At 33.3% G+C, this 25778-nt stretch overlaps 2 protein-coding genes across 13 annotated transcripts in view; one reads left to right on the plus strand and one right to left on the minus strand.

Annotated features, from left to right (window-relative positions):
* Positions 1–3790: 3790 nt before the first annotated feature.
* On the minus strand, positions 3791–18692 carry LOC148599131 (galactose-binding lectin-like). 2 transcript variants are annotated; one of them, XM_088557700.1, is made up of 5 exons: positions 15771–18692; positions 11599–11648; positions 8900–9801; positions 4949–5686; positions 3791–4525 (listed from the first exon to the last, which is right to left on the minus strand). In XM_088557700.1, the coding sequence occupies exons 4-5, from the start codon at positions 5670–5672 to the stop codon at positions 4401–4403; spliced, it is 849 nt and encodes a 282-aa protein (XP_088413826.1). In that variant the 5' UTR covers positions 5673–5686; positions 8900–9801; positions 11599–11648; positions 15771–18692; the 3' UTR covers positions 3791–4400. The 2 variants fall into 2 exon arrangements, with proteins under 2 accessions (XP_088413826.1, XP_088413827.1); XM_088557701.1 differs by lacking the exons at positions 8900–9801; positions 11599–11648; positions 15771–18692 and having other exon boundaries at positions 4949–6877.
* LOC148599132 (uncharacterized) overlaps positions 16055–25778 on the plus strand; it is a 51640-nt gene continuing 41916 nt past the window's right edge. For 6 of the 11 annotated variants that reach the window (XR_015917806.1, XR_015917805.1, XM_088557697.1 and 3 more), the window contains exon 1: positions 16055–16112. The gene's annotated coding sequence lies outside the window, so the exon portion shown is untranslated. Of the gene's footprint in view, positions 16113–24621; positions 25100–25778 lie in introns of those variants that run through there. The other 5 variants (XM_088557691.1, XM_088557688.1, XM_088557696.1 and 2 more) reach the window with 5 other exon arrangements.

Below are 25778 nucleotides of genomic sequence, written 5' to 3' on the forward strand. Positions count from 1 at the left end.
ATTGGTTAGAACAAGTTTATAGTTAATCACCCTTTTCTTGTGTAAAGTAAAGCAAGACCCAAGTTGTATAGTTAAAGAAGATATATTTTATTTCTAATAGTGACTTACAGATAGCATTTGTCATATCCTTTTTTGTGAACCATAAATGCTAATAGTGTAACTTGGTACGGATCCATTGACTGCTCGGGATTACACGTTACAAAATGAATGACTTGGGAATTGGTGCAATATAAACATAATTAATTATTAGTCTTAATACCACAAGAGAGTTACTATTCATACACTTAATGAGAAAATCATCATTATTATTAGGTTGATATTAATGTTTAGTATATTAGACAATTTTTCTTTAGACTTGGACCTAACAGCCAAATAAGTTTTACATTTGGATAAAAATGTTGTATCGAAAAATGTCTACCCTTTTTGATTTCACGGCAATGAACACTAAGTCGAATTGTACATAATGTCGATCTCTCTATATCTTTATGTAAAATGTCTATGTAATTACTAAGTCTATTAGCAGAGTAAATATTTTTGCGAAATTTAAGTTTAGTTGAATTTGATATCAGTGATGCTTGCTTCTACATTTTTGTAGATAGATTAATCCATAATTCTTTGTTTAATACATGCTAGAAGATGTGTACAGGAGCATTTATTCTCAATGATGTAAGAGAAACCAAGTTTTTGTATGTATAAGTAGACATTGTTACATGTACTATCTTGATTTTCTTTAAATTTCCCCAATATACATGTACTTCAAGTCATGTCCAGGAACCTTAAAAATATTAATCGCTTCATTAAATCAAATTAAGAAAAAAAATCACGGAAACTCCATTTTATTAATTTTTTTACCACAGGCTGATCATTAATGCCGCATTTTTTTACCCCGAGCGATAGCATAAATGGTCAGCTCGTGGTAAAACAATGATATAATGGAGTTCCGTGATTTTTTTCTTAATTTGATTTAATGAAGCGATTAACATTTTGACCTATTACAGTGACCTTAGACCCACCACATTTGTCCAGATTTGGCTGTACACTTTACGCTAGCTATGGTCGCTAGTGAAACATTGCTTTGATTCTTTTTAATGAAGGAAAAGGCGAATTAAGTACAACAATAATAGATACGGTAATATGTTTTTGCATTATAAGGTCACAGTGTTCATACATGGACAGGTACAAAGTTTCATTCATTGACTTTTTTTGTTGTTTGGTTATATATATGAGGGCGCATGTGGCACTTGGCGAGTGCTGAACGTGTACATGTATAAGTGAGTTTTACCAATTATGTGTGAAAGTGATTTTTACCGAATATACTAAAACGTTTCTAAAACATAACATTTAACATCTTTATTAAATATGAATTTGATGATCATTCAAACTACTGAAACGAATGAAAACAGCTGATACACTTTGGAATGTTACATGTGTTTGTTTACATGATTAAGGTGGACAGTAATTTACACACACACACACAAGCCACGCCCAATAAGTAGTGGTCTCAAAGCCTGTTAAGGACGTCATATTAGAACAAACAAAAATATAATGGATAAGATTACGCAACATTAAAAATAACTTCATCTCTTCTGATAGTTTTTCAGTATTTTTCTATTTGTTTTTACTGCATGAAAAAAAAGAAGTAAATATAATGCGTTTTTAAAATGTTCGGGAAAAATGTGGCTGTATACGTTCATGTATATACGTGTTTCTCAGATGTTCCACTGCAGCTGTTATCAAGAACCTTATCCGCCTGAAAAACTCCCAATTATATTATCCAAATTGAAGCATAACTTTTCTAAGATAGGAAAGCCATCATTTTCTTTCTGGAATTTGTAGCTGTCGGAACTTTGTGTAAGTCACATGCAATATTATCGGCATATGTACATATTGTACTAGAGATGCCTTTAAGGGATAAAAATTGAAAGTATGGCAAAGAGCTACAAAGTTACAGATCATTTCGTAAGCGGGGGAGGGGTGGGGGTAGGGGAGCGTGACCTGGATTTTAGAAGAAAACAACATTTTTTACTCAATCATTGAAAATTACTCTTTCCTTAATTATTTTACAAGACCGATAAAAGTATCTTGATTTCGCTTGATGCTATAAATTAAACATTATTGGCACTTTCGAAACAATTGTATGGCCTTTGCTATTTTTTACTGGTGTATCTCACAGTAGCTGAGAAATTGTACTTAGCTCTTGATCCTTTTCTCTTTTTTTCTGATTTTGCTATCTAGTAAGAGAGATGTGAAGATTTGAAATTACTTGACTTACTGCTCTTTTTACTCTAGATAACATTTTTGCATCCCACTACAGGTGCAACGACCCCAGGGAGTTCTTACAACCCGCCGTTGATGATGTTACTCTTAACCGGTTTCCAGGAAAGTTATAGAAACATTTTGGGATTTAACGAAAAGCCAATGACATGGCAGTACTAAAAAATTTCAATAACTATACTTTTCCAAAAATATTGTGGGTCATTAATTCACAGTTTTGTGCAAACAACACCATTTAACGAAAAATCCAACTGAACAGTGCCTTTTTTAGGCCGGTGGTTTATGGGTCATAATATAGGTGACCCACAAACCACAAATGGGTGTCAAATATATAATATGACCCACACTCCGGTTAAAAGATAACTATGAAAAAATAACATAACTGTTTTCGCACGTCGAGTACACTACCGAAGCAGTATACATAAACACTACGAGATCTCAATAATAAACTCCACATAACCTGAAATGACCACTTCTATTTAACGTTTGTGTAAGTTTTAAATTTTCTCATCCACAATAATGTAGACTTCCAATGAGAAAGGGGCACATTTTATGCAAATTTCCGTTTTCTCGCTCAATCAAAAGCAAGGATATTTTTTTGATAGAGTAACCACGGAAACAAAGATTCTAGTGGAAATCAAACGAATGTAATCAAGGGGCAAAACCACACATGGAAAACAGACACACACAATAAAAATCATTAAATAACCAAAATAAAACATACAAAGTAACAAAAGTAAATGAGCAAGCTGTGCGCATGGACCAGGTCTACCGTCTTCTGCTTTTTTTAGAAACGCTCATCGAGTTTCTCATAAAAAGTGAAGTCTAGTGTCGACGAAAGTGGAAAGGTAAACTACGACACGTTGAATAAATCTACACCGCAACGATAATGGTGATGATTGATACACCGTGACGAGCATGGACCAGGTGCACCGGTAGGGTAAGATTCCTCTGCTTTTTCTAGATACACCCGTCAGATTGATAATAAAAAAATCAAGTCCGGGGTAGACGAAAGAGGAAAGGAAAACTATGACACGTTGAATAAATCATTTTTTATGGCGTGGTTGAACACACTGTAACGATCCACGGGTTCACGATAAAACTTCTGTAGTGATGACTTCAATCTTGTAGCAACATAACCCTGTTCTTGAACGCACGGTTTCGATTTTTCAAAGTTCAGTGGAAGTTTGAACAATACATGTTATGGATCAAACCCGAGCCATTGTATATGAAGAAAAACTGGACGGCTGCCGACTTAACAAAAACAATACCATAATATACATGAAAAACCTGTAGATGAATCTTATTTCACTGTTTCAGATTAATTGGTTGATTGTATTTTTACGGCAGTTAAAATATGACAAAGATATTATACCGAAATCCTTTGGAGCGAAATGGATAACTGAAGTACTTACAATTCACACATTTTACAGAGAGTGAAATAGCTAACTCGTTCACTTGTTGTTTTTTTTTTTTTTTATTGATGACCAGAAAATATGTCGACAAATAAACAAACTATCGTTTGATAATATTTATTCATTCTGTTTATCTGTGACAAAAAACTAATAGAAATACAGTCATATGCACTGATTAATGAAGCCAAAAGAATCTGCAAAATGAAGCACAATATTAACTTTTAAGCATTTACTTATAAAGTATGCAAGTATAGATATACATATATATGTAACATGTTGAAAGATACTTGCTAAACATAGGTTTTGCCCATATTTTGAACACAGGATACATTATATCACGTTATTTTGATTCCATACTTTTAGTCCAATTTCACCTGAAATGAGCAAATAAAGGTATGATAATTCTCAAGTGAAATTCTGGTAAATAGGCCCTCCAATGAAAATTGCTTTTAAATTCATGTGAATTTTATATGAATAATATGTGAAGCTTGATATTTATATAAAAACAATTGAAATAAGTGGTGCAGGCAGAATCTGAAAAGTTGTTATTTGGATCATTAACTGTTTTACATGCAGTAATAGTGTTTTCTGGCGTTTTTTCTTATATACTATGAGTTTAATTGATATAAACACAATAACATTTGATTCAATGAAGCGAGCGTTGTATTAAAATAACAGCGATTAGTCAATATATAACAGTCTTCGTTTGAATCAAACCGGTTCTTTGTCCTTACTGTCAGTGTCGGCTATCACATTACTTTCAAAAACCACTTCCCTTCCACCATGGTTCGCAGCAAACACATACTGCCATGTTGCCACTGTTTTTCCTGGTTTAACTAAACAAATATAACAATGTATTCTAGAAATTGGTGCTACGGTCCATGATTCGTGGCTTAAATTAAATTAAAATGTTCTTTAGCTTGAGTTTTAATACAGTAAAGTACATTCTATTTACAGCACTACCAATGAAGTTTAATATTAAGCATTCCATTGTAACACATTTGAGGAGAGTTTTGTTAACATTTCTGAGCAATAACAATGATCTTCTCCGTAAAATAAATTATATGTCATTTCATGAAATTGGTTTGTTTTCCGCTAATGAAATCGTATGCATTTTGAAAGTCTACAGAATTCTAAACATAAATTATAAATAAATTCTTCTACCGGAAAAGTCAAGAATTATCCTGGGATGATAAAATAATAAGAATAATAACATTTAAATGAATCGAAATGACTTTTTGAAATTGACAATACTTTACCCATGATTTTTTGTGTGCATTTTGTTGACTTTGCCCATGTTGATGATTCTGTCCTAGACAACATCGTAGCAACTGATGACGAAGCCTTTACAGTGAACAATGTTATAGTGGCCTGAATACTGCTTTCCCATTTCATTTCGATAGATGTTGTAGTTGACTTTGATTCGGACTTTCCAACTGTGTATTCAATGGTATACTCATGGGTCGCAATTGGATTTTCAACACATCTGAGTAATTCCCAATGACCTGTCGCTCTGCAATTAAGATAAACATCTTTTTCTGTATTAACATTTTCCGGGTCAACTAAAATGAATTTCATTGCATCATGAATACCTTCGTGCAGCACAATTTCTGTATCATTTCCAGGGTTCGCAAAGCCACCATATGGGTGAACGAATTTGCCACTTTTATGAACAATGCGGTCACGAGCGGAATCAATTGCAAACAGTGCTCCAAAATGGCGGTCATTGTGAAGCACCAATTGTGTATCGTTTCCAGGATTCAGACTTCCTCCTTTTGGATGAAATATTTTGTTGCTCGTCTTATGTTCTATGTAACCCCATTCCTTTTCTACCGGGACAAATCTAAAAACCATTCTTTCGTGGCAACCTTGATGTAAAACAAGGTTGGTATCATTGTCCGGATTATGCAACCCTCCATATGGGTGAATGAATTTTCTTCCGGAAGCATGTTTGATAACAAAATCTGTCATGTACTCCTCCATCACTAAGTACTGTCCTACAGAGGAAAACACATTGTTACGTTTACATTAACTAAACAATTAAAAACGGAGACAATCGATAAATCAACTTAAATTAATTCATTACTTACACTTACCCTGATTAATAGATTAAAGGTTAAAGGTGAAAGATATATGGATATTGTTTGTCATTTACTTTAAATCATTATTAGAATTTTCAGTATACTAAAAATTAAATATGGTCCAATATTTGTACATTGCTACCTGAACATTTTGCATTGCCTGTATTAAACAGGATTAATAACATAGTCAATCGCCAACTGCATCTTAACAATCTGCATAGGGTGCGCTACCGTGAAACTATTGAGCTCGTTTAAATGTCGTGGGTTAATAAACACTCGTGTTTTTAGGTATATAAATGACCTTTTCGATAGCATAAAATACATATTTCGCCTCATGGAAAAATGTATATTTTCTTTAAGAGTGTTAATAAATATAGAGAAGAGGAAGAATATTACAACAAAAAGGTAGCAATTTGTACCAGTAAATAGCCTTTGACATAGGGTAACAATTTGATATTGGTGCAGTTCAGATGTGTGACACGACAGTTTGCTGGTAGTTAGGGAGTAGTTGAGATGGGTTTAGGACCATTACATTTATACGAAGTTTTGAAATAACCGTTTACTCATTATGATGTTTGGATATTTAAAAAATAAAATGTTTAAATAAAAATGAAATACTTATTGCAATGAAAACTTTTACATCATTTTGTCTATCTTTAAAAGAAAACATAACTATCTTCACGGTAAAGTGTATATTATTATATACATTATCAACACGTTTTAGAAATTTAAGACCTACCTTTTAGATGAATTTTGAAAATTTTGAAATATTGCAAGTGATTGTATCGTTATATAATTACAAATACTGTGATAATCAGATGTCTGACAAATAAGGTCAAAACTACGCCCCATTCAATGAGGCAGAAAGACAAATACCAATGCATCATAGATCAAGAACGCCGTCAAAACAACCCAATTGCAATTGAGTTTCTTTACTAATTGATAGTCATTCACGCCCCGTGCAGGTCCGGGTGTTAAAAGAATAGGCCTGCAGCAGCGCTAAGCTTGTCGTATAAGGCGACTAAACAGTGCTCAGAAACCTAGCCGGGGGCTAGGCGCTTTGCCCACAGAGCAATTGGGATGTGTGCCCCAGGTGGTGGAATGGGGTACCCCTGGCGTGTTACATGCTGGGGTCGTCAAGCTATAATACGGAAAACCTGACCGCAAACCATAGTGGTGCACCGTGTTGGGAAATATGCCATGTTCCTCGCACGTTAAAGAACCCTGCTGTGGTATTCGATAGGAGTAGGAACCTTTGCGCTCCGCCACAGGAGGCTAAATTGCCCGACCTTACCCATCCCCCCCTTTTTCCAGTGGCAATCAAAATTTGTCGACCCTATTATCCTTGTGACCCATCCTTTCTTTTTTTCATTTCATGTTCATTTTATCATCCATTTCATGTTCATTGTCTGAATATAGCTGAAGTATTGCTGCTCGGACGTTAAACCCCAACAAACAAAGATAGTCATTCATAGACAAACATGACAGAAAACTTACTGTTAAATCATGAATACTGAAAGCATGAAACAAAGAAGTTCAATATTTCCGTAGCAATGGAGCGAACAGAATATTTATTAATACAATCATTGATACAATCAGAAGATCATGACATCATATCTAGTAGTTTTTGACATTTTTTTCGGCACCAAAGTTATTGTCAATATTCTATGTTGTCCACGATTATAGTTCGAAACGTGTTTTAGGGTAATGATTCTAATTTATGACGGAGTTTAAATCTAATCATATGGGAGTTTTTGTTTATCTTATGACAGGGGATTACATCTGCATTTAGCTCTTAAAAGTTAATGTATAGTGTTGGTCACTTTAAATCTCAGACAATATTTTGATACAAACAGAGAAAGCTTAACCAAAAACCATTATGAATACTCAGTGTTGTAGTACTCCCCTTTCAACACTACAAAATCTGAAGATACAATCATATAATTTGTTTTAATCAAAATTAATCTTTTGCTTTGCTTAATAATTCTTTCTTTTTGGTTAATTTTACGAAAAATGACCAGTTGTTCAGGAAGCGATTGCTTACACACATCCTTTGTGTAAGTAAAGCATGCAATGATCAAATCTTTTGAACCGAACAATTAATGATATTTTATTCATTGAACTTATATTTACAAGACAATATGATATTCAGTATAAACAGGTACTCAATCTATTGTATTATTTCCACTCATGCCATCCTGTAAGGAAAAAACACAAGCTTGAATCTCATCATCTTATATTAGTAAGATGCAAATACATAAGGACCCCAATGGAAATAAGCCATGCAACATTCATAGGTTATTCCGATAGGATATCAACAATGTTTAATGGGATTTATCATCATGGTATGGTTATATATACTACATTTTTTTATCCTGTCATTTATATATGTGTGTTTATGCAAATTGCATTGTAAGCGTTGGTATTATATCGACTAAAACTATATATCTATATATCTATAACTAAACTTCACTCTCACTATCTGTTGTAACTGTTGACGCATTCACAGTTTAATATGTAAAAAGTTTCCTTGATTTCAATGCAAAAATGGAAAACGAAAGACAATTGTTTGTTTCTTAATGTTACCCTTAAGTAGCTAAACTTCTAATTATAGTTTCATGGTCGTAGTCAGAAGGAAGCTTTGAAATCTAATTATAATTCGACAGGCGTAGTCAGAAGGAAGCTTTGAAGTCAGCACTTCCGTATCGTCTTAAGGTCTTAAAAATAAGTAACGGACGCTGTAGTCAAGTTTATGTCAATTACCCGTCCCCAGATCCATCCCATGCTTTATTTTTTTTTCTAGAAAACAAAATCAGTATCAAGTGTGTGCAAATTTTAAACACTATACAACTCTGACTGGAAAAAAAATTCGTAAGAACTTATGATACTAAAATACTCATCGGATACAATATACATTAACACGCAGTGTGCAAGAAACCTGTGACTTAAGCAATTCAATGAAGTAGGAGCTACGTTTTGGCATGCAATTCTATATTTGTGTGCATTATGTAAATGGCTTGAGAAAATCCGTTATAGGGTAATCAAAAGAATGTAAGCCACGGACAAAGGCCAGACATGGAAAACAGACATACACAACAAAGGACATAAAGTAACTAAAATCATACTTACAAAGTAACAAAAGCAAATGAGCAACTGGGACTTCAACAAAAAACTAAAAAACAAAATAAACAGCATAAAAACTATCCTATATTAAATTATTGGTGACTTACACTACTGGTAACTTATAACCTGTTTGGTTATTATCAGTGTTTACATTACTTGTGATATACAACAATTGTTTTCTATGACAAAGAAACACATATCCAAAACATGTTAAACGGAAACAAACATAAAATAATTTAAAACACTGGCAAACTTTGTCATATGAATTTCACACGAATTTCACATGATTTTCACATGAAGTGAGAAAAACAAACGAGTGACAAAGTGAAATTCGACAGAATCAGGTCCCAACGAGAAAATCACGTTTATGTCATATAAAATGACACTAATTACACGTGAAGATTAAAAGCAATCACATGGATTAATTTAGCAAGCATTGTCTTAAAACAACATTGGATATAGGATATTTAACTGTCTTAGAATTAAATTGGTTCTTTGTCCTTGCTGTCAGTATCAGCCACCATATTACTTTTGAAGACCACTTCGCGTATCATTTCCAAGGTTCACAGCGACATCGTGAGGATGAATGAATTTGCCACTTCTATGGACAATGCAGCCACGTGCTTAATCGATTGCAAACAGTGCTTCAAAATGGCGATCATTACGAAGCACCAATGTGGTATCCTTTTCCAGCTTGACGCTCCCTTCTATTGGTTGAACGACTTTTTCACTCCACCTTTGTTTTAAATAGCCCCATTCCTTTTCTACCAGGACAAATTCAAAATATTCGGGACAATCTTGATGTAAGACCAGTGTGGTGTCATTGCCTTCTTTTGGATGAACGAATTTTCCTCCTGGGGCATGTTTTATAGCAAAATATTTCTTATTTGGTTCTGTCATGGGAAATTCTGTATTAGAGAACAAAATTAACCTGTTACTGTTAGTTGGTTGTTATTTGATCAGCTTAAACACTGAAAATTGTGACAATTTTATAAACAAATATTTACATCATGGACATTAAGATTCGAACGGTTATAAAAAAATAACATGATCCCAAGATCACAACTAGACAAAAAAAAGTACACACTAACAACTAAGAACATAAAATAACCATAAACAACAGCTACATAGAACCAGAAGCAAATGATCAACATGGGCTAAAAAAAATAGGTTATTATCAAGGATTCACAATATTCTTTCATTAATTTACTATACGATTTGGTCTTAATTGAAAACATTGCCGTATTCAACCAAATTATATAATATTCTTTACGTGGGTTTATATTAATTTTGAATTTCTGTATCAAAATATCGACAGATAAGAATAAAACAACGTCTATGATGTTAACGGTTAAAGCTATGCCTTCGGTTCATGCATCTTTGTAAAAAATACCAAAGCGTCAAAAAAAAAGACGGTATAAATTTGAAAACAGGAAACAGAGAACAAGATACAATTAGAAATAGAAACCTAAAGTTCAAGAGGACCTGTTTTTGTTTTTTCCTGTTTTGTTTTTTGTTTTTTGTTTTTTGTTTTGTTGTGTTTTATTTTGTTTTATTGGTTTTTTTTTAGTTATTTTTTTGTGTTGTTTTTTGTCGTTTTGTTTTGCTTTTGTTCTTTGTAAATTTGTGGACAATATGTTTATTTCGATATCAACATTCTATTCTGTTTAGGATCCGGAAGTGTACTAATAAGGAAAGATAAATAATGTTAACATGTTAATACACACCTAGTTAAAGTTTCGCCTGAAAACATTATATATATATATATATATATATATATATGGGTGTGGGTGTGTGTGTGTGTGTGTTTTGATAATCCCTTCTTAAAGCTTATTATTTTTTAACGAAATCAGTAGATGCAATAATATTTATAATATATTCATTTTATGTTAAACAGGTATAAGTTCCGCACTATACTTTGCTGAATGGGAACTACTATGGACGCATTTTTATTCGTGGATATCTATTGTCTTCTTTTTGTAGGGCTATCATCATCGTTTTTGATACACAAATATTAAAACAAAGAGAGAAAAGATATGAGAAACGGACGCTTTAGGAAAGTTGAAGTCAATATCCCGTTTCTGATTCTCGGTGCTTTATTTCCTCTATGTTTCGCCAACGAATCAATATTGGGTGTCTTATTGTACACCGAACACAACGCAAAAATTACAAATCCGTAGAAAAATAGATAGTACAGTATTTTCATCTGATAATATTTACACACATTGTGCAAAAATCATAATTTCAGAAAGGGAAACAAACATTTGCGATGCTTTTGCATGCATATTACCTTGTCGATTATTCTAAATAGTCTTTCAGACCTTTATTTTAGAAATAGTTTATAAAGTACGATGTTAAATTATATCATTTGTAAATCTACATATGTATTAACAAAATTGGTAAGGTCTGAATTCCTTTTATCAACCAGGTATTATTGTAAACCTGTCGCACTAATAGCAATACCAACAGGACTTTTCAACGTATTTGCCAAATATATATTGGCTTGCCTTTGATAATGCCATCGACCACTGTCACAACAGGACACAGTTTGAGTGTAAGTCACCAAGTTATCTTTGGGTTTTGCATCTTTTATGATTACATGGAAGCACAACTCAGCGTTACAAAAGTTATGGAGTGCTTTACAATAGAACATATGGACGGAGGCTTGCATTTTGTTAAAAGTGAATAGTGTGAGAGAGATTTACCTTTTCTGATGTCCAGGTCTATACAGTTTTAACTCTATCCACATTTTAACCTAAAACAAACCAATTGAGTTTCTTTTAAAAGAAAATAACATATTTTTTACAATGTTAAATGACAATTATGACTGGAAATGTTGTGACAGGCCATATTGCTCAGTTTTTACGTGATGTATATTTCAGTGCAAGTCTCCCAGAAAACCATGCCACAATATTTATTCTTGTGTTTAATTTTGAGATGTTACTACCGAACACAATCCATTATCACAAGTTAGACATTTGTTAAATGTTACTACCATTACTTACAAGCTAATTTGCATAATTAATAAACAAAAATATGGAAATTTCACTAAAAATTAGCCTATTTCAAATGTAAATAAAGACAAAAAAAAACAAAAAGTTTTGTGTTATAGGTTATCTAAAGAATGTGAAAATGGACATTAAGAAAGAGTAATCAAGGGAACCAAGGTTATAGCGGTAATCAAAAGAATGTAATTCGAGGACAAAGACCAGACATGGAAAACATACATACACAACAAAGAACACAAAGTAACTAAAATCATACATACAAAATAACAAAAGGGGGGTCCTTACTTGGACTTATTTTCTAGATTTAATTTTTACACTATGTTTGAGTCAAATTTTCCACTTAAATGAAGCTTGTAAATTACTGAAATTAAATAAATACTTTCTATGGTCTTAACTGTACAAAATATAAAAATCCGCCCTTGGCAGATTTGATATACTACCCCAATGACCAAATGAAAAGCCTCCCAGCATCACTGTTCAGCTTTCCTTTGTGTTCATTTTTATTTATCAAAATATCAACTAATCATTGTTTAACAGGATGAAAATCATTTTTTTTATTGGGATTTTATTTGTGTAGTAAAATCTGCTTCATGATACAACAAAAATGGTAAATTTTGTTTTTATATTTATTACATGATAAATATCTAAATTAAATACACCCAGAGTAAATTCCCCCATACTGAAATATCCAAGCTTCCTTATAAACAAAATGGCTGACCTTGAGCAGCAGAAAGTTCACTGTAACCTGTCAAATTTGAGAAATGCAGTATGTTATGGGCCTTTAGTTCAATTATTCTCGTTCTAAAATTAGTACAGCAAGCGTGAGCCTCATATACAAAGAATGTTAGTTTATAGATCAATGTGACGAATACATGTATCCACTGTAACTGGATACAACATTTATTCATTACCTTTTACTAAAACATAATGAATTGTTTTTATTACCCCACAGAGTCTCCTTGAATCTCTTAAGATCATCAATACGAAATGAATATTTCGAATATTATAGTATAGTCAAAAGTTTCCGTCATAAGAAGCAGTTCTATTTGTACAAAATCATTTTTTCATTAGAACTATTATAAAGGGGTCCTTAACTAATATTGACCCCTTCAATTTCACCAACCAGGAATTTGCTCTTTTCTTACCTGGGGCCTAGATTACCCTCAGAATTTCAAAGCTTTAACAGTTCCAATTATGTATTTTACAATGGCCTAATTGGTAATATCTAGAGAAAAAAGTTCAATTTCGACAGAAGTTTTGGGGCTGCATTCTAGGCAGTTGCTTCGTGGTAATTTAGCCTTAATGTATAAACATTTTTATATTATCAATTACATTATTTCAAACCCATACAAAGTTTACAATACTTATAAACATTTCATTTTTTATAAACATAATTATTTGGAAAACAAATCTTCAGTTTAATTACTTGTTTTATATCAACTATACGGATTGCCTCAAGACATCCTATGTCTTGTTAATTTTATTTATTTTTGTTTTTGAATAATTAAATGTATTGCCTTGATTATATGCAAGTGAAAACAAATTCTAACATGACGATGCCATTGCAAAAAGTAGAACATTTGTTTTGTTTATGCTCCACTGAGATGGAAAATAATTTGTTGTAAGTTTCAGAGTCGTATCCAGGTGGGCCCCCGGAAGCAAAGGCTGTAGCGTCGTTATGGTATGAATAACATAAAATGAGAAACGGATGCTCTGGTTAATTGGACGCCAGTAACCCATTTCCCTACCCCGTGCTTTATTCTACCTTTTTTTGCCAACAAATCGATAACGTGTTTTCTAGTGTACAAAGAAACAATGCCAAGTTCATCAGAAATTTTAAAGTAATACACTACGGTATCATTTCACCAGAAAGAGAAACCAGAAGCGATGACTTGTATGTCATTCATAATTTCTCCCCTATAATAAATGGTCCGTCTTGTCACGTCGTTACGGGATATTCAACCATCATCGAAAATGAATGTCTGCGTAATATCCTTTCTAAAGGTCAAAAACTCTGTGAACCACGCTCCATAAATTGTAATTATAACCTTGGAGGACTGTGCAAGAAAACTCCACAGGAGTCTACATTGCCCGACCCTACCCATCCCTTCCTTTTTCCTAGCGGCAATCAAAATTTATCGACCCTATTATCCTTGTGTCCCATCCCTTTTTCCAACTCATAATCATCAATTAATGTTCATTTAATCATCCACTTTATGTTCATCGCCTAAATATAGCTGAAATATTGCTGTTCGGGCGTTAAATTCGAATAATCAATCAACCAATCAATCCTTTCCTTGCAGCAATATTCCTTCATCTCCTGCATATGGTGTATATTTTACAATTCGTTACGCTAGATCAAGTACTAACTACTCTGAATTCATTGAACGCTATAAATATCTGCGTAAGATACTCTTGAGTCAGGGGTATGAGGAAATGCGCCTTAAAAGACCTCTTACAAAGTATTTTTTTTAGATAGCTGTATTTGGTCGAAAAATACTCTTTTATACTAGTTTTTTCTAATAGTGAGTAATGATTGTTTTTTGTTTTTTGGTTTTTTTTTCTTCTGTTTCCCAGATTTATTTTGGACTTGATTTGACTATTAATAGGATAAGTGTTTGGTCATTTTGTTGTTACACTCACTTCTTTTCCGTCTTTGTTTTTTTTTGTATAATTAGAAAACAAAAGTTAATGCAGGTGTACTTTGTATCAAATATCTTGATTCCAAATACTAAATACCTTATCATAATTTTTTTTATCAATTGTATACTGATGAACTCAACTGTCAGTTATTCTCTTCTAAATATGACGTGCTTTAAAAGTCTTTAATATATATATATCCGGTAATAAAGACGTGCGACGGTCTTATTTGTGACATCATCGATAAGATTTATCTATGTTTACCAATATAACGATATTGCGATATCGTAATGCGGTTAAGCACGTTTTGATAGTTGATCGTTGTGATTGCAAAAAAAAGGCTGGACAGTTTTCTTTTCTGCTTAAACGATTATTCATAGTACTTTTGAAGTTAAATAAAAGTTCTCATGTTTAACATATATACTATAAAACGGCCCTTTGTGATCGCAAGTCATACAAACTTCGCCTCACACAAAGTAAACGTATATTTTCTTCAAGGGTAAACACAAACATAAAATAGGAAAAAAAACTTTAAAATATTTTAAACTTTACATTTTTTTTAACGAAATTGTTAAAATCTTTAACAGATAGTAGTTAATGAGTATTGCGATATACGTAACTACCTTGCTCAAAATTTCAAAATACGAACAAATTACCTTTAATATACGATTAAACACTGTTTTTTCAGAATTTTATCCATGTGTTAAATTGGACCATTAAAAAAGTCCAAAGGACTTTCATGTATGGTTTGTGAGTGAATGGTCCAATTTTATACATCCATACTTTCTGAAAAACAGTGTTTAATCTTTGTTATTCCAATCCTTTACTGTCTGGAAAATTTCAAAAGTTTTCTCTCATACAGTGACTTTGACCCCCGAAATCGACAATGCAAATAGCAGCATTCAACCGACACATGGTTATCGATTTCGATAGTCAAAGTATTTACTAGCTACTGATAACTTTATTCCTTCAAGAATTATTGTTTTGAATATATATATACAATGCCAGAAAATAATGGAAGAACGCAGGTCATACCGTTTAAAGCCTTTAAACGGTCTTTATTTTTTGTCGAAGCTATGATAGAAATATTGTTCACGATATGTACATGGAATTTACATTATTGTAAAAACTGTCACCACTGAGGTCATAAAAGGTGAACAACCAATCATAATACAGGAAAAGAAGCATATGATAATTCAATTGAATTATTATGCCGTGGTCAAGCTTACCTTTGTTTTACACTCCTTGAGACGTTTAGGTTTCCCGCAAGCACGCTAAATGCTCACCAAATGCATGATAAACGAACACTTCTAAATGCACGCACGATAGACGAACGACGAAAAATAATAATATTGACATATAATGAAGACAGAAAAGAAAAAGAAAATGAAAATTAATGGAATTATATAAATTAATGATAGCAAAAAATATACAAATAATAGATAAATCAAAAAAAAAATAATAATAAATAATCAAAGTCCAAAAATAAACAAACGCTTTTATCATATTGCGACTGCGCATTCTTCAGTAAATTATCGTAGGATATCGATCGAATTTACAGAACTTAAAAGGTTGGCTTTTCACTATTTTCGTTCTTTGTAGTTTTGTTTATTTAAATGGTATTTCTATTGTAACATCGGGTCCAAAAGTTGACAAATTCAAAAGGTGCACAGAATCATCTTTAAAGGTTTTAATTAACTGCTTAGAATTAACTTTCGTTTTACGACTTATTATTCTGGTTAATTGAACCATTAAGTAGTGTAGGTCCACATTATGATAGAAATGATGACATTTTTAACATGTCAAAAGCTTTACACCTCTGCCTCTGCTCAGCCCTAAACCCCAAGCCTTTTAGTACAGTACATTGGAAACAGCTACGCAGAGTAGTGCTCATAACTGGGGATTCTTTTTTCTAAATCTTGAATAGCAGAGCGTAACAAACTCTAAAATAAACACAAGTAATGAAGAACGTTTATGTTATCTGAACACTCGTTTTTTCCTTCATTCTTATTTGTTCCTGTTATTGTTATTGCTATTGGTATTATTTTTTTTTTCTTATTATCAGAATTCGTTATTACCAAAAGCATTTATATTATCTTTATTTCTATAACGTTTCATACTTTAAAATATTTTTGTTCTATAAAAGAATGAATTAGTGTACATGCCCTGCTGTTACCAATCGATTATTATGTCGTCAATCAGATAACAGATCCTTTAATTTCGCGGAAATCTGTTTAAAATAAAAGTGGGGATTTCCATATCTATATTTAGATGTATTGGTAGAACGGCATTCAGAATGTTTCAAAGCGAAATAAATATATGTTTTGATTCCTGAGAATCCCTAGAATAGAGTAGAAATAGTTTGTTAAATACATAGTAATTACGGAGTTCAACATTTAAAGGTAATCAAGGGAACCAAGGTTATAGCGGTAATGAAAAGAATGTAATCCAAGGACAAAGACCAGACATGGAAAACAGACATGCACAACAAATAACACAAAGTAATTAAAAATCATAAATACAAAGTAACAAAAGCAAATGAGCAACTCGGACACTAAAAATCGGGAGCATGGACCAAGTGCACCGGTGGGGTAAGCGTTCTCTGCTTTTCTAAAAACACCCGCCGAGTTGCTCATAAAAAGTCAAGTCCGGGGTAGACAAACGAGGTAGGGAAATCTATGACCCGTTGAATAAATCAGTTTTTATGGTGCAAATGGATACACCGTAACGAGCCTCGAGTTCATGACGACGACCATTAAAACTTCTGTAATGATGACTTCAATCTTGTAGCAACATCACCCTGTTCCAGAAGCCTACTTCTTAAAATTCTAGTGCGATACAATAAGTCTGCATAGCTTTGGCAAGCTCTGGCATAACGTATAAGTTGTGATATGAACAATCCATACGCAGGTGCTGAAGGGATGTTGCCCTATATCAAAGGAAAGTTGCAATTCTGAATGAAAAGTCATCACGTTTGTCGTAAAGTGGGGTCAATAGTTTTCCTTTACCATCGATTTCTAAGTATAGGTCAAGATATGAGGCTGACTTCACAGTGTCTGTAGTATCTTTTATCTCAAGTTCTTTTGGGTAGATGCGATGTATCAAATCCCCGAAATTAGGATTGTTTAAAGATAACACGTCATCTATATAGCGGAAACTGAGATTGAAGAATCTAGCCAAACAATATTCTTTCTTTCTGATCAGATCAGCTATAAAGTCAGCCTCATAAGAGTGAAGGAATAAGTCAGCTAGTAAAGGAGCACAATTTGTTCCCATTGGAATGCCGACCGTTTGTTGAAAAACACGTCCACCACACTGGACAAATATGTTGTCGGTTAAAAATTCCAGCATTTTGTAAACATCTTCCTCTGTATATTTGGAAGATGATTTAGAATTATTATCTCTACCAAGAACTATAACTTCATAACACCATAAATCATAGGTGGCGTCTTTCTTTCCTTGTTCTCCAAAGAAGGTTGAAATGTGTGGTGTATAGTTTGGAGCCATAGCAGTTGTGGTGTTGGACCTAGTACTGCTTTCAGAACTTGCGGTTGGAAAATTAGCACTGGCTTGTTTTTGATCTGTTTCAAGTTCAAGGCTTGCTATAGACATTTCTTCCATCAATTACCTTATCTCTTGACTAGTCTTTGCTCTTGGCTTTGCTGAAAGTTTGTCAAACGCCTTCCACAAGGCTTTATCTTCTTCAGTAAGGTCCTTTGCTTTTACTCTTGAAGGATCCATGTTTTTTTAAATAAATCTAGGCTAAAATAGTGGCAAAATATACTGCTCACTATATAAGTTATTATAATTGTACTCTATGAGAGGAGTTAGGTTAGTTAGTAAGCTAGTATACAAGTTAGTGTTTAAAGGTGATAACTTGAGTCGTGAGTAACATTTCCTTGCTACTTTATCACTGACGGAAAAAACGCACGACCATTGTATAAGCAAGCGTCAACAAAATTGCACGAATATGGTATCACGTAGCGTATAGGACTAATGCACTAATATCTACATATAGAAAGGTCTGAAAAATTCCCAATGATGTTAGAACTGTCGAATTTGCGATGCAAATGTTTGGTCGTTCCCTCCGCTTGACTCGAACTGGTACCGCTGTGACATCTATGGCAACACCGCATGCACAAAGTCCAGCGCCCTAGACCACTCGGCCAGCTAGGCTATATAAAATATAGCTTTCGCTGGCCGGGTCATTCCTCCTCGTAGGATTGATCTAGGACTGTAACTTAGTACACAATGTATGGTTGTACGGGACAGTTCATTTGGGTGTTATTATGTAGGATAGAGGATCAAATTAATGATGCATGTCACAACAAATCAATATTATACAAACGTCTCAGAATGTGACGACTCTATTCACTACACTGCTCCATCGGATCAAATTGATACAGAGAAGATAAAGTAAACGTATAGAAAGGTCTGAAAAATTCCCAAAGATGTAAGAACTTTTAAACTTTCGATGCAAATTTTTGGTCGTTCCCTCCGCGGGACTCGAACTTGTACCGCTGTGACATCTATGGAAACACCGCCTGCACAAAGTCCAGCGCTTGGACATATATATATATATATTCTAAATAAAAGTCAACAATCACTCTTACGGGGTAATGGACATAACAATAAATTAAATTAACGTCTAAATATGTTTAACATCACCAGAAAATGGAAAAATTTACATTGAATATTTCGGATAACTGATATCCTTCTTCAGCATAAAACTCATAAAACCTTGTGAGCATAAAACTCACAAAGTTCAAGATAAAAACAGATTCAGAAGCTGAATCACTTACGCTGAAGGTGATTGTATCTTTATCAAAGGCAGACATAAGCAAATGATAAGGAGCCTGAATGAAAATAACAAAGGGGGCTTTCTATCAAAATTAAAAAATAAAAATTAAATGTGGGAAACAATTAAAAACAAAGTTAAAAAACAATATTACGGCGTATTGATGCATAGCATGTAGTGCTGTACCAGCCTTAGACCAAGACCTAAAAATGGATTATTTTTTCTCGTTTATTCCATCTGGAGAATTTGTTAGTAATTTCTTCATCCAAAAGCTTTCCCGAGGCACTCTTTTACATTCTGACCAGTTTTTTTTTATTATGTTCTATGATCGTAACAACAACAGGGTGTGTCCGGCGGATCTAAGATTGCGACTTAGATGGAGGTCTGGTTTACTTTTGTAGTCACTGCGATGACCATTCATATGCCTGTTGAAAGGTTGTTCTGTTTCGCCAACTTACTGCATACCACATCGGCACTGGAGAAGGTATATGGTATTTTCGGTTTTGCTAGTCACGTCGCAAAAAATGGCAAATTCCTTTCCAGTGCAGTAGATTTTAAACGTTTTGGTGTGCAGAATCTGGGTACAGGTCTTACATCTTTTATCTCCACATGGTCGACACTGGCCTGTTGTATTTTGTTTGGGCAGAGATGAAATCTCTGCTCTTACTAAGGCATCTCTTAGGCTCCTAGGTATACGGAATGCCAGGATCGGGGCCCCAGAATAGAGCTTGGAGAGCTTAGGATGTTTTTGAGATAAAGGATACTACAGACACTGTGAAATCAGCGTCATATCTTGACCTACACTTAGAAATCGATGGTAAAGGAAAACTATTGACCAAACTTTACGACAAACGTGATGACTTTTCATTCTGAATTCTCAACCTTCCTTTCATCTGTGGCAACATCCCTTCGGGTCCTGCGTATGGAGTGTTCATATCATAACTCGTACATTATGCCAGAGCTTGCCGAAACTACGCAGACTTTTTGTATCGCGCTATAACTCTAACAAATAGGCTTCTGGAACAGGGTAATGTTGCTACAAGATTGATGTCATCACTACAGAAGTTTTATGGTCGTCATCATGAACTCGTTATGATGTATCCATCAGCACCATGAAAACTGATTTATTCAATGGGTCATAGTTTTCCTTTCGTCGTTTGTCTACCCCGGACTTGACTTTTTATGAGCAACTCGGCGGGTGTTTCTAGAAAAGCAGAGGATGCTTACCCTACCGGTGCACCTGGCCCATGCTCCCAGTTTTTAGGGGAGTCCGAGTTGCTCATTTACTTTTGTTACTTTGTATGTATGATTTCAGTTACTTTATATTCTTTGTTGTGTATGTTTGTTTTCCATGTCTGGTCTGTGTCCCTGGATTACATTCTTTTGATCACCGCTATAACCTTGGTTCCCTTGATTACTCTTTGAATGTCTTCCCAATTGGAATGCAGTAGCTGCGAGAGTTTCCCAAAGGCTGGATGGTATGTAAGCACAAAAGGAACCATTTTGTTCTTTTTCTTAAGTTTGTACTCGAGGAGATCTTTACGGCTGATGTTGTTAGCACGTTAAAATCCCCGATCTATACCTGTAGATTTATAGCCACACGATAACAAATGACCACGGAGTTTGTTGGCAGTATCGCCAGATGAGCAAATTGCGCCGAATTAGAAGTGTCTGAATGGATGGTATGCTTTTAGTACAATGTATTGGATGACAACTATTGGGAGATAAATATTGGTAACCATCAGTTGGTTTGCTGTGAAGATCCATTGACTTTTCACCGTCTTTTACAAACGTAGTAGTAATCCACAAATGTAATTTTAGTGTCAGAAATTTCATGTGTGAATATATAGGTCTGAAATATTCCCAACGATGTTAGAACTGTCAAATTTGCGAAGCATTATTCCTACTCCGATAGAATACCACAAAAGGGTTCTTTAAAGTGCGAGAAACGTGGCATCTTTCCCAAAAGGTTACATTACTATGGTTTGCGGTCAGTTTTTCCGTATTATGGCCTGACGACACCAGCATGTACATGTACATGTCACATGCCAGAGATACCGCATTGAATCACCTGGGGGCACACAACCCAGTTGTTCTGTGGGCAGAGTGCCCTAGCCCCGGTCAGGGTTATGAGATCTATTTAGTCGCTTTTTACGACAAGCTTCATGCTTCTGCAGGCCTATTCTTTTGATACCCGGACCCGCACGGGTTCCTTAGGCTGGACTATACAAGTACGGTTAAGTACTTTTAGGTAGTACTATACAGTTAAGTCAATACTGAAAATTTTGTCTAATAATAAAGCTGTTTTAGGTAGTTAAAACAAAATTTCCAGCGTTCTTGCATAACAAAATACATGTTAAACTACTTTTCTTGCATCATAGCTATCTGTTTTAAAGAAAAAGTCCTTTTCCTGTCATATTGAGGTCCATTTGTATCTGCCTGGGGTACCAAATTGGCTTAAAATATGTATTTTCTGCATATGAAAAGCTATATTTTTTTAAAACTATGATATTGGTATATTTTTTTCTGAATTTATTATAATTGAAATGACCATATCTATAGTTTAAAACAGTAGGTTGAAATAGGGTACCTATATAAAAATTGTAATAGAAAACTCATGTTTGTAGCAGGGCAATGATATTCTGAATTTTCAGTATGAAAATGAATACTCTAGCAGAAAAACAACAACTTTTATGATTATATTGAAATGTTTATTAGTAGTAAGCCAGTTTTTCAAGTAAAGTTGGATATTCAGCAAGTGGTCCTCACCAGCTGAAAAAGTAGTACCCCAATGCAGGTAACACTTTTAAGATGAATTAGCCAACCTTTGAATCTGATGTTTTATGGTAGCTCTGGTTTTTTGCATTTATGGTTAACCTTTACCAAATTTGGAAATGCATTTTGATTTCATGAATTTGTAGGATATCAGTTCAATAAAATTATTATCTTGACTATTTATGATGAGCATATCTATATTCAGGTAACCTAAAGCACGTAATACTCCTGCATAAAGGATAGTTTTCAAGTTACAACACATTTTAAGTATGTGGTTAGGACTTGAAAGTAGTCATTCTCCATATATTGCGTCTTATATATGAAAAAATGAATATTTTTTTTTATTTTGCTATCAAATAAATAGCTCAAATGAGTTGCCATATAACTGGGTGGTTGATTTAAACACAGAAATGTCACAAAAGTTAACAGCCAGTTTTTTAGTGGACTGTTTTTAGTGGTTCAAATGGACAGATTCTAATGCGGCAAGAAAAATAATGGTGTTTTTTCATATAAAAACTGATTTTTTTCAAAAAGTATCTAAAGCAGACAATTATTATTATAATATTTATACCAGTAAACAATTTTTCTTGCATCATAGCTATTTGTTTTAAAGAAAAAGTCCTTTTCCTGTCATATTGAGGTCCATTTGTATCCGCCTTGGGTACCAAAATGGCTTAAAATCTGTATTTTCTGCGTATGAAAAGCTATATTTTTTTAAAACTATGATATTGGTATAATTTTTTCTGGATTTATTATAATTGAAATGACAATATCTATAGTTTAAAACAGTTGGTTGTACCGGTACATATACTTTACTTTAAACAAGAGGCTTCCTTGAGTTAAAGACAAAAAAAGGAGGTTCGGATATTAATATTTCCATATATGGAACTCACAAGTGGGGATTAAATAATGATTTGGGACTCATAGTACAGCTCATGTATCTACCATGTCAGAATAAACCACAAATTTGCTTAGTTTGACTAATGCAGCAGCTTTTTATCAAAAGTAATATTTTCTGGCTAACATTGAGATATTAGTCTTATGCCTGGAATAGGGTACCTATATAAAAATTGTAATAGAAAACTCATGTTTGTAGCAGGGCAATGATATTCTGAATTTTCAGTATGAAAATGAATACTCTAGCAGAAAAACAACAACTTTTATGATTATATTGAAATTATTATTAGTAGTGAGGCAGTTTTTCAAGTAAAGTTGGATATTCAGCAAGTGGTCCTCACCAGCTGAAAAAGTAGTACCCCAATGCAGGTAACACTTTTAAGATGAATTAGCCAACCTTTGAACCTGATTTTTTATGGTAGCTCTGTTTTTTTGCATTTATGGTTAATCTCTACCAAATTTGGAAATGCATTTTGTTTTCATGAATTTGTAGGATATCAGTTCAATAAAATTATTATATTGACTATTTATGATGAGCATATCTATATTCAGGTAACCTAAAGCAAGTAATACTCCTGCATAAAGGATAGTTTTCAAGTTACAACACATTTTAAGTATGTGGTTAGGACTTGAAAATAGTCATTTTCCATACATTGCCTCTTATATATGAAAAATGAATATTTTTTTTTATTTTTTGTTTTTCTTTCAAATAAATAGCTAAAATGAGTTGCCATATAACTGTGTGGTTGATTTAAACACAGAAATGTCACAAAAGTCAACAGCCAATTTTTTAGTGAACTTTTTTTAGTGATTCAAATGGACAGATTCTAATGCGGCAAGAAAAATAATGGTGTTTTTTCATATAAAAACTGATTTTATTCAAAAAGTATCTAAAGCAGACAATTGTTATTATAAAATTTATACCAGTAAACAATTTTTCTTGCATCATAGCTATCTGTTTTAAAGAAAAAGTCCTTTTCCTGTCATATTGAGGTCCATTTGTATCTGCCTGTGGTACCAAAATGGCTTAAAATCTGTATTTTCTGCATATGAAAAGCTATATTTTTTTAAAACTATGATATTGGTATAATTTTTTCTGGATTTATTATAATTGAAATGACAATATCTATAGTTTAAAACAGTTGGTTGTACCGGTACATATACTTTACTTTAAACAAGAGGCTTCCTTGAGTTAAAGACAAAAAAAGGAGGTTCGGATATTAATATTTCCATATATGGAACTCACAAGTGGGGATTAAATAATAATTTGGGACTCATAGTACAGCTCATGTATCTACCATGTCAGAATAAACCACAAATTTGCTTAGTTTGACTAATGCAGCAGCTTTTTATCAAAAGTAATATTTTCTGGCTAACATTGAGATATTAGTCTTATGCCTGGAATAGGGTACCTATATAAAAATTGTAATAGAAAACTCATGCTTGTAGCAGGGCAATGATATTCGAAATTTTCAGTATGAAAATGAATACTCTAGCAGAAAAACAACAACTTTTATGATTATATTGAAATGTTTATTAGTAATAGGTACCAGTATTGTATTGCATATCCCTGAGCGGGTGTACGTCAAAATATGGATGCTACAAAAATATAGTGCATTTTCTTTTTGCCTCTCTACAAACTAGTGTTTTGTCGAAAGATATGAACAATGATTTATAAAATAGAGCAAACATCACACTGGAAGATGAAGAACGTTTTTAAAAGAAAATCTAACATAATATAATAAAAATGTTCCACTGAAAAGGTTGGTTTGGTGAATGCAAAACGAAAGTGAAAGTAGGGAAAATGGCTATTTATAGTTCGACTACTTTTCTGTCCGATCTTCGTGGACTCACCCTATTTTTTTGCGGGAAATTATTTTTTCACATGTCCTTAGAAATGCTACATAAGTGAAAGTTTTATTGAATCAATTTACATATTTTTAAAGAAATCCTAAAAATATGCACTTCACTATAGAAGTCTATGGGAAAATTAATACTATACTGAGACCTAGTAAGCCAGTTTTTCAAGTAAAGTTGGATATTCAGCAAGTGGTCCTCACCAGCTGAAAAAGTAGTACCCCAATGCAGGTAACACTTTTAAGATGAATTAGCCAACCTTTGAATCTGATTTTTTATGGTAGCTCTGGTTCTTTGCATTTATGGTTAACCTTTACCGAATTTGGAAATGCATTTTGATTTCATGAATTTGTAGGATATCAGTTCAATAAAATTATTATCTTGACTATTTATGATGAGCATATCTATATTCAGGTAACCTAAAGCAAGTAATACTCCTGCATAAAGGATAGTTTTCAAGTTACAACACATTTTAAGTATGTGGTTAGGACTTGAAAGTAGTCATTCTCCATATATTGCCTCTTATATATGAAAAAATGAATATTTTTTTTATTTTTTTGTTTTTCTTTCAAATAAATAGCTAAAATGAGTTGCCATATAACTGTGTGGTTGATTTAAACACAGAAATATCACAAAAGTCAACAGCCAATTTTTTAGTGAACTTTTTTTAGTGGTTCAAATGGACAGATTCTAATGTGGCAAGAAAAATAATGGTGTTTTTTTTCATATATATTTGAACATTTTACCCATGAATTCAATAACGTGTTACTTCTTGACCTCGTCTCTCTGAAGCAAACGATCTAATGACTTAACTCGCTGCAAAGCTTGACTTTTATTGTTCGGCAATAACCGTCTATTTTTACGGAAGGGAAGTGGTGCTACCCAACGATTGTCATTATCCTTCGTAACT

Source organism: Perna viridis, chromosome 13 (genome assembly GCF_037379345.1).
Source record: "Perna viridis isolate PV_CMFRI_1.1 ecotype Kerala chromosome 13, ASM3737934v1, whole genome shotgun sequence".
NCBI classification, from domain to species: Eukaryota; Metazoa; Mollusca; class Bivalvia; order Mytilida; family Mytilidae; genus Perna; species Perna viridis.

What these genes read in the sequence shown, in the direction of transcription:
- LOC148599131 (XM_088557700.1), bottom strand. Translation starts at nt 5,672, where the DNA reads ATGGAGGAGTACATGACAGATTTTGTTATCAAACATGCTTCCGGAAGA. An exon ending in ATGCACACAAAAAATCATGG is followed by an intron (nt 4,526 to 4,948) that starts GTAAAGTATTGT and finishes ATATTTGTTTAG; the next exon opens with TTAAACCAGGAAAAACAGTG.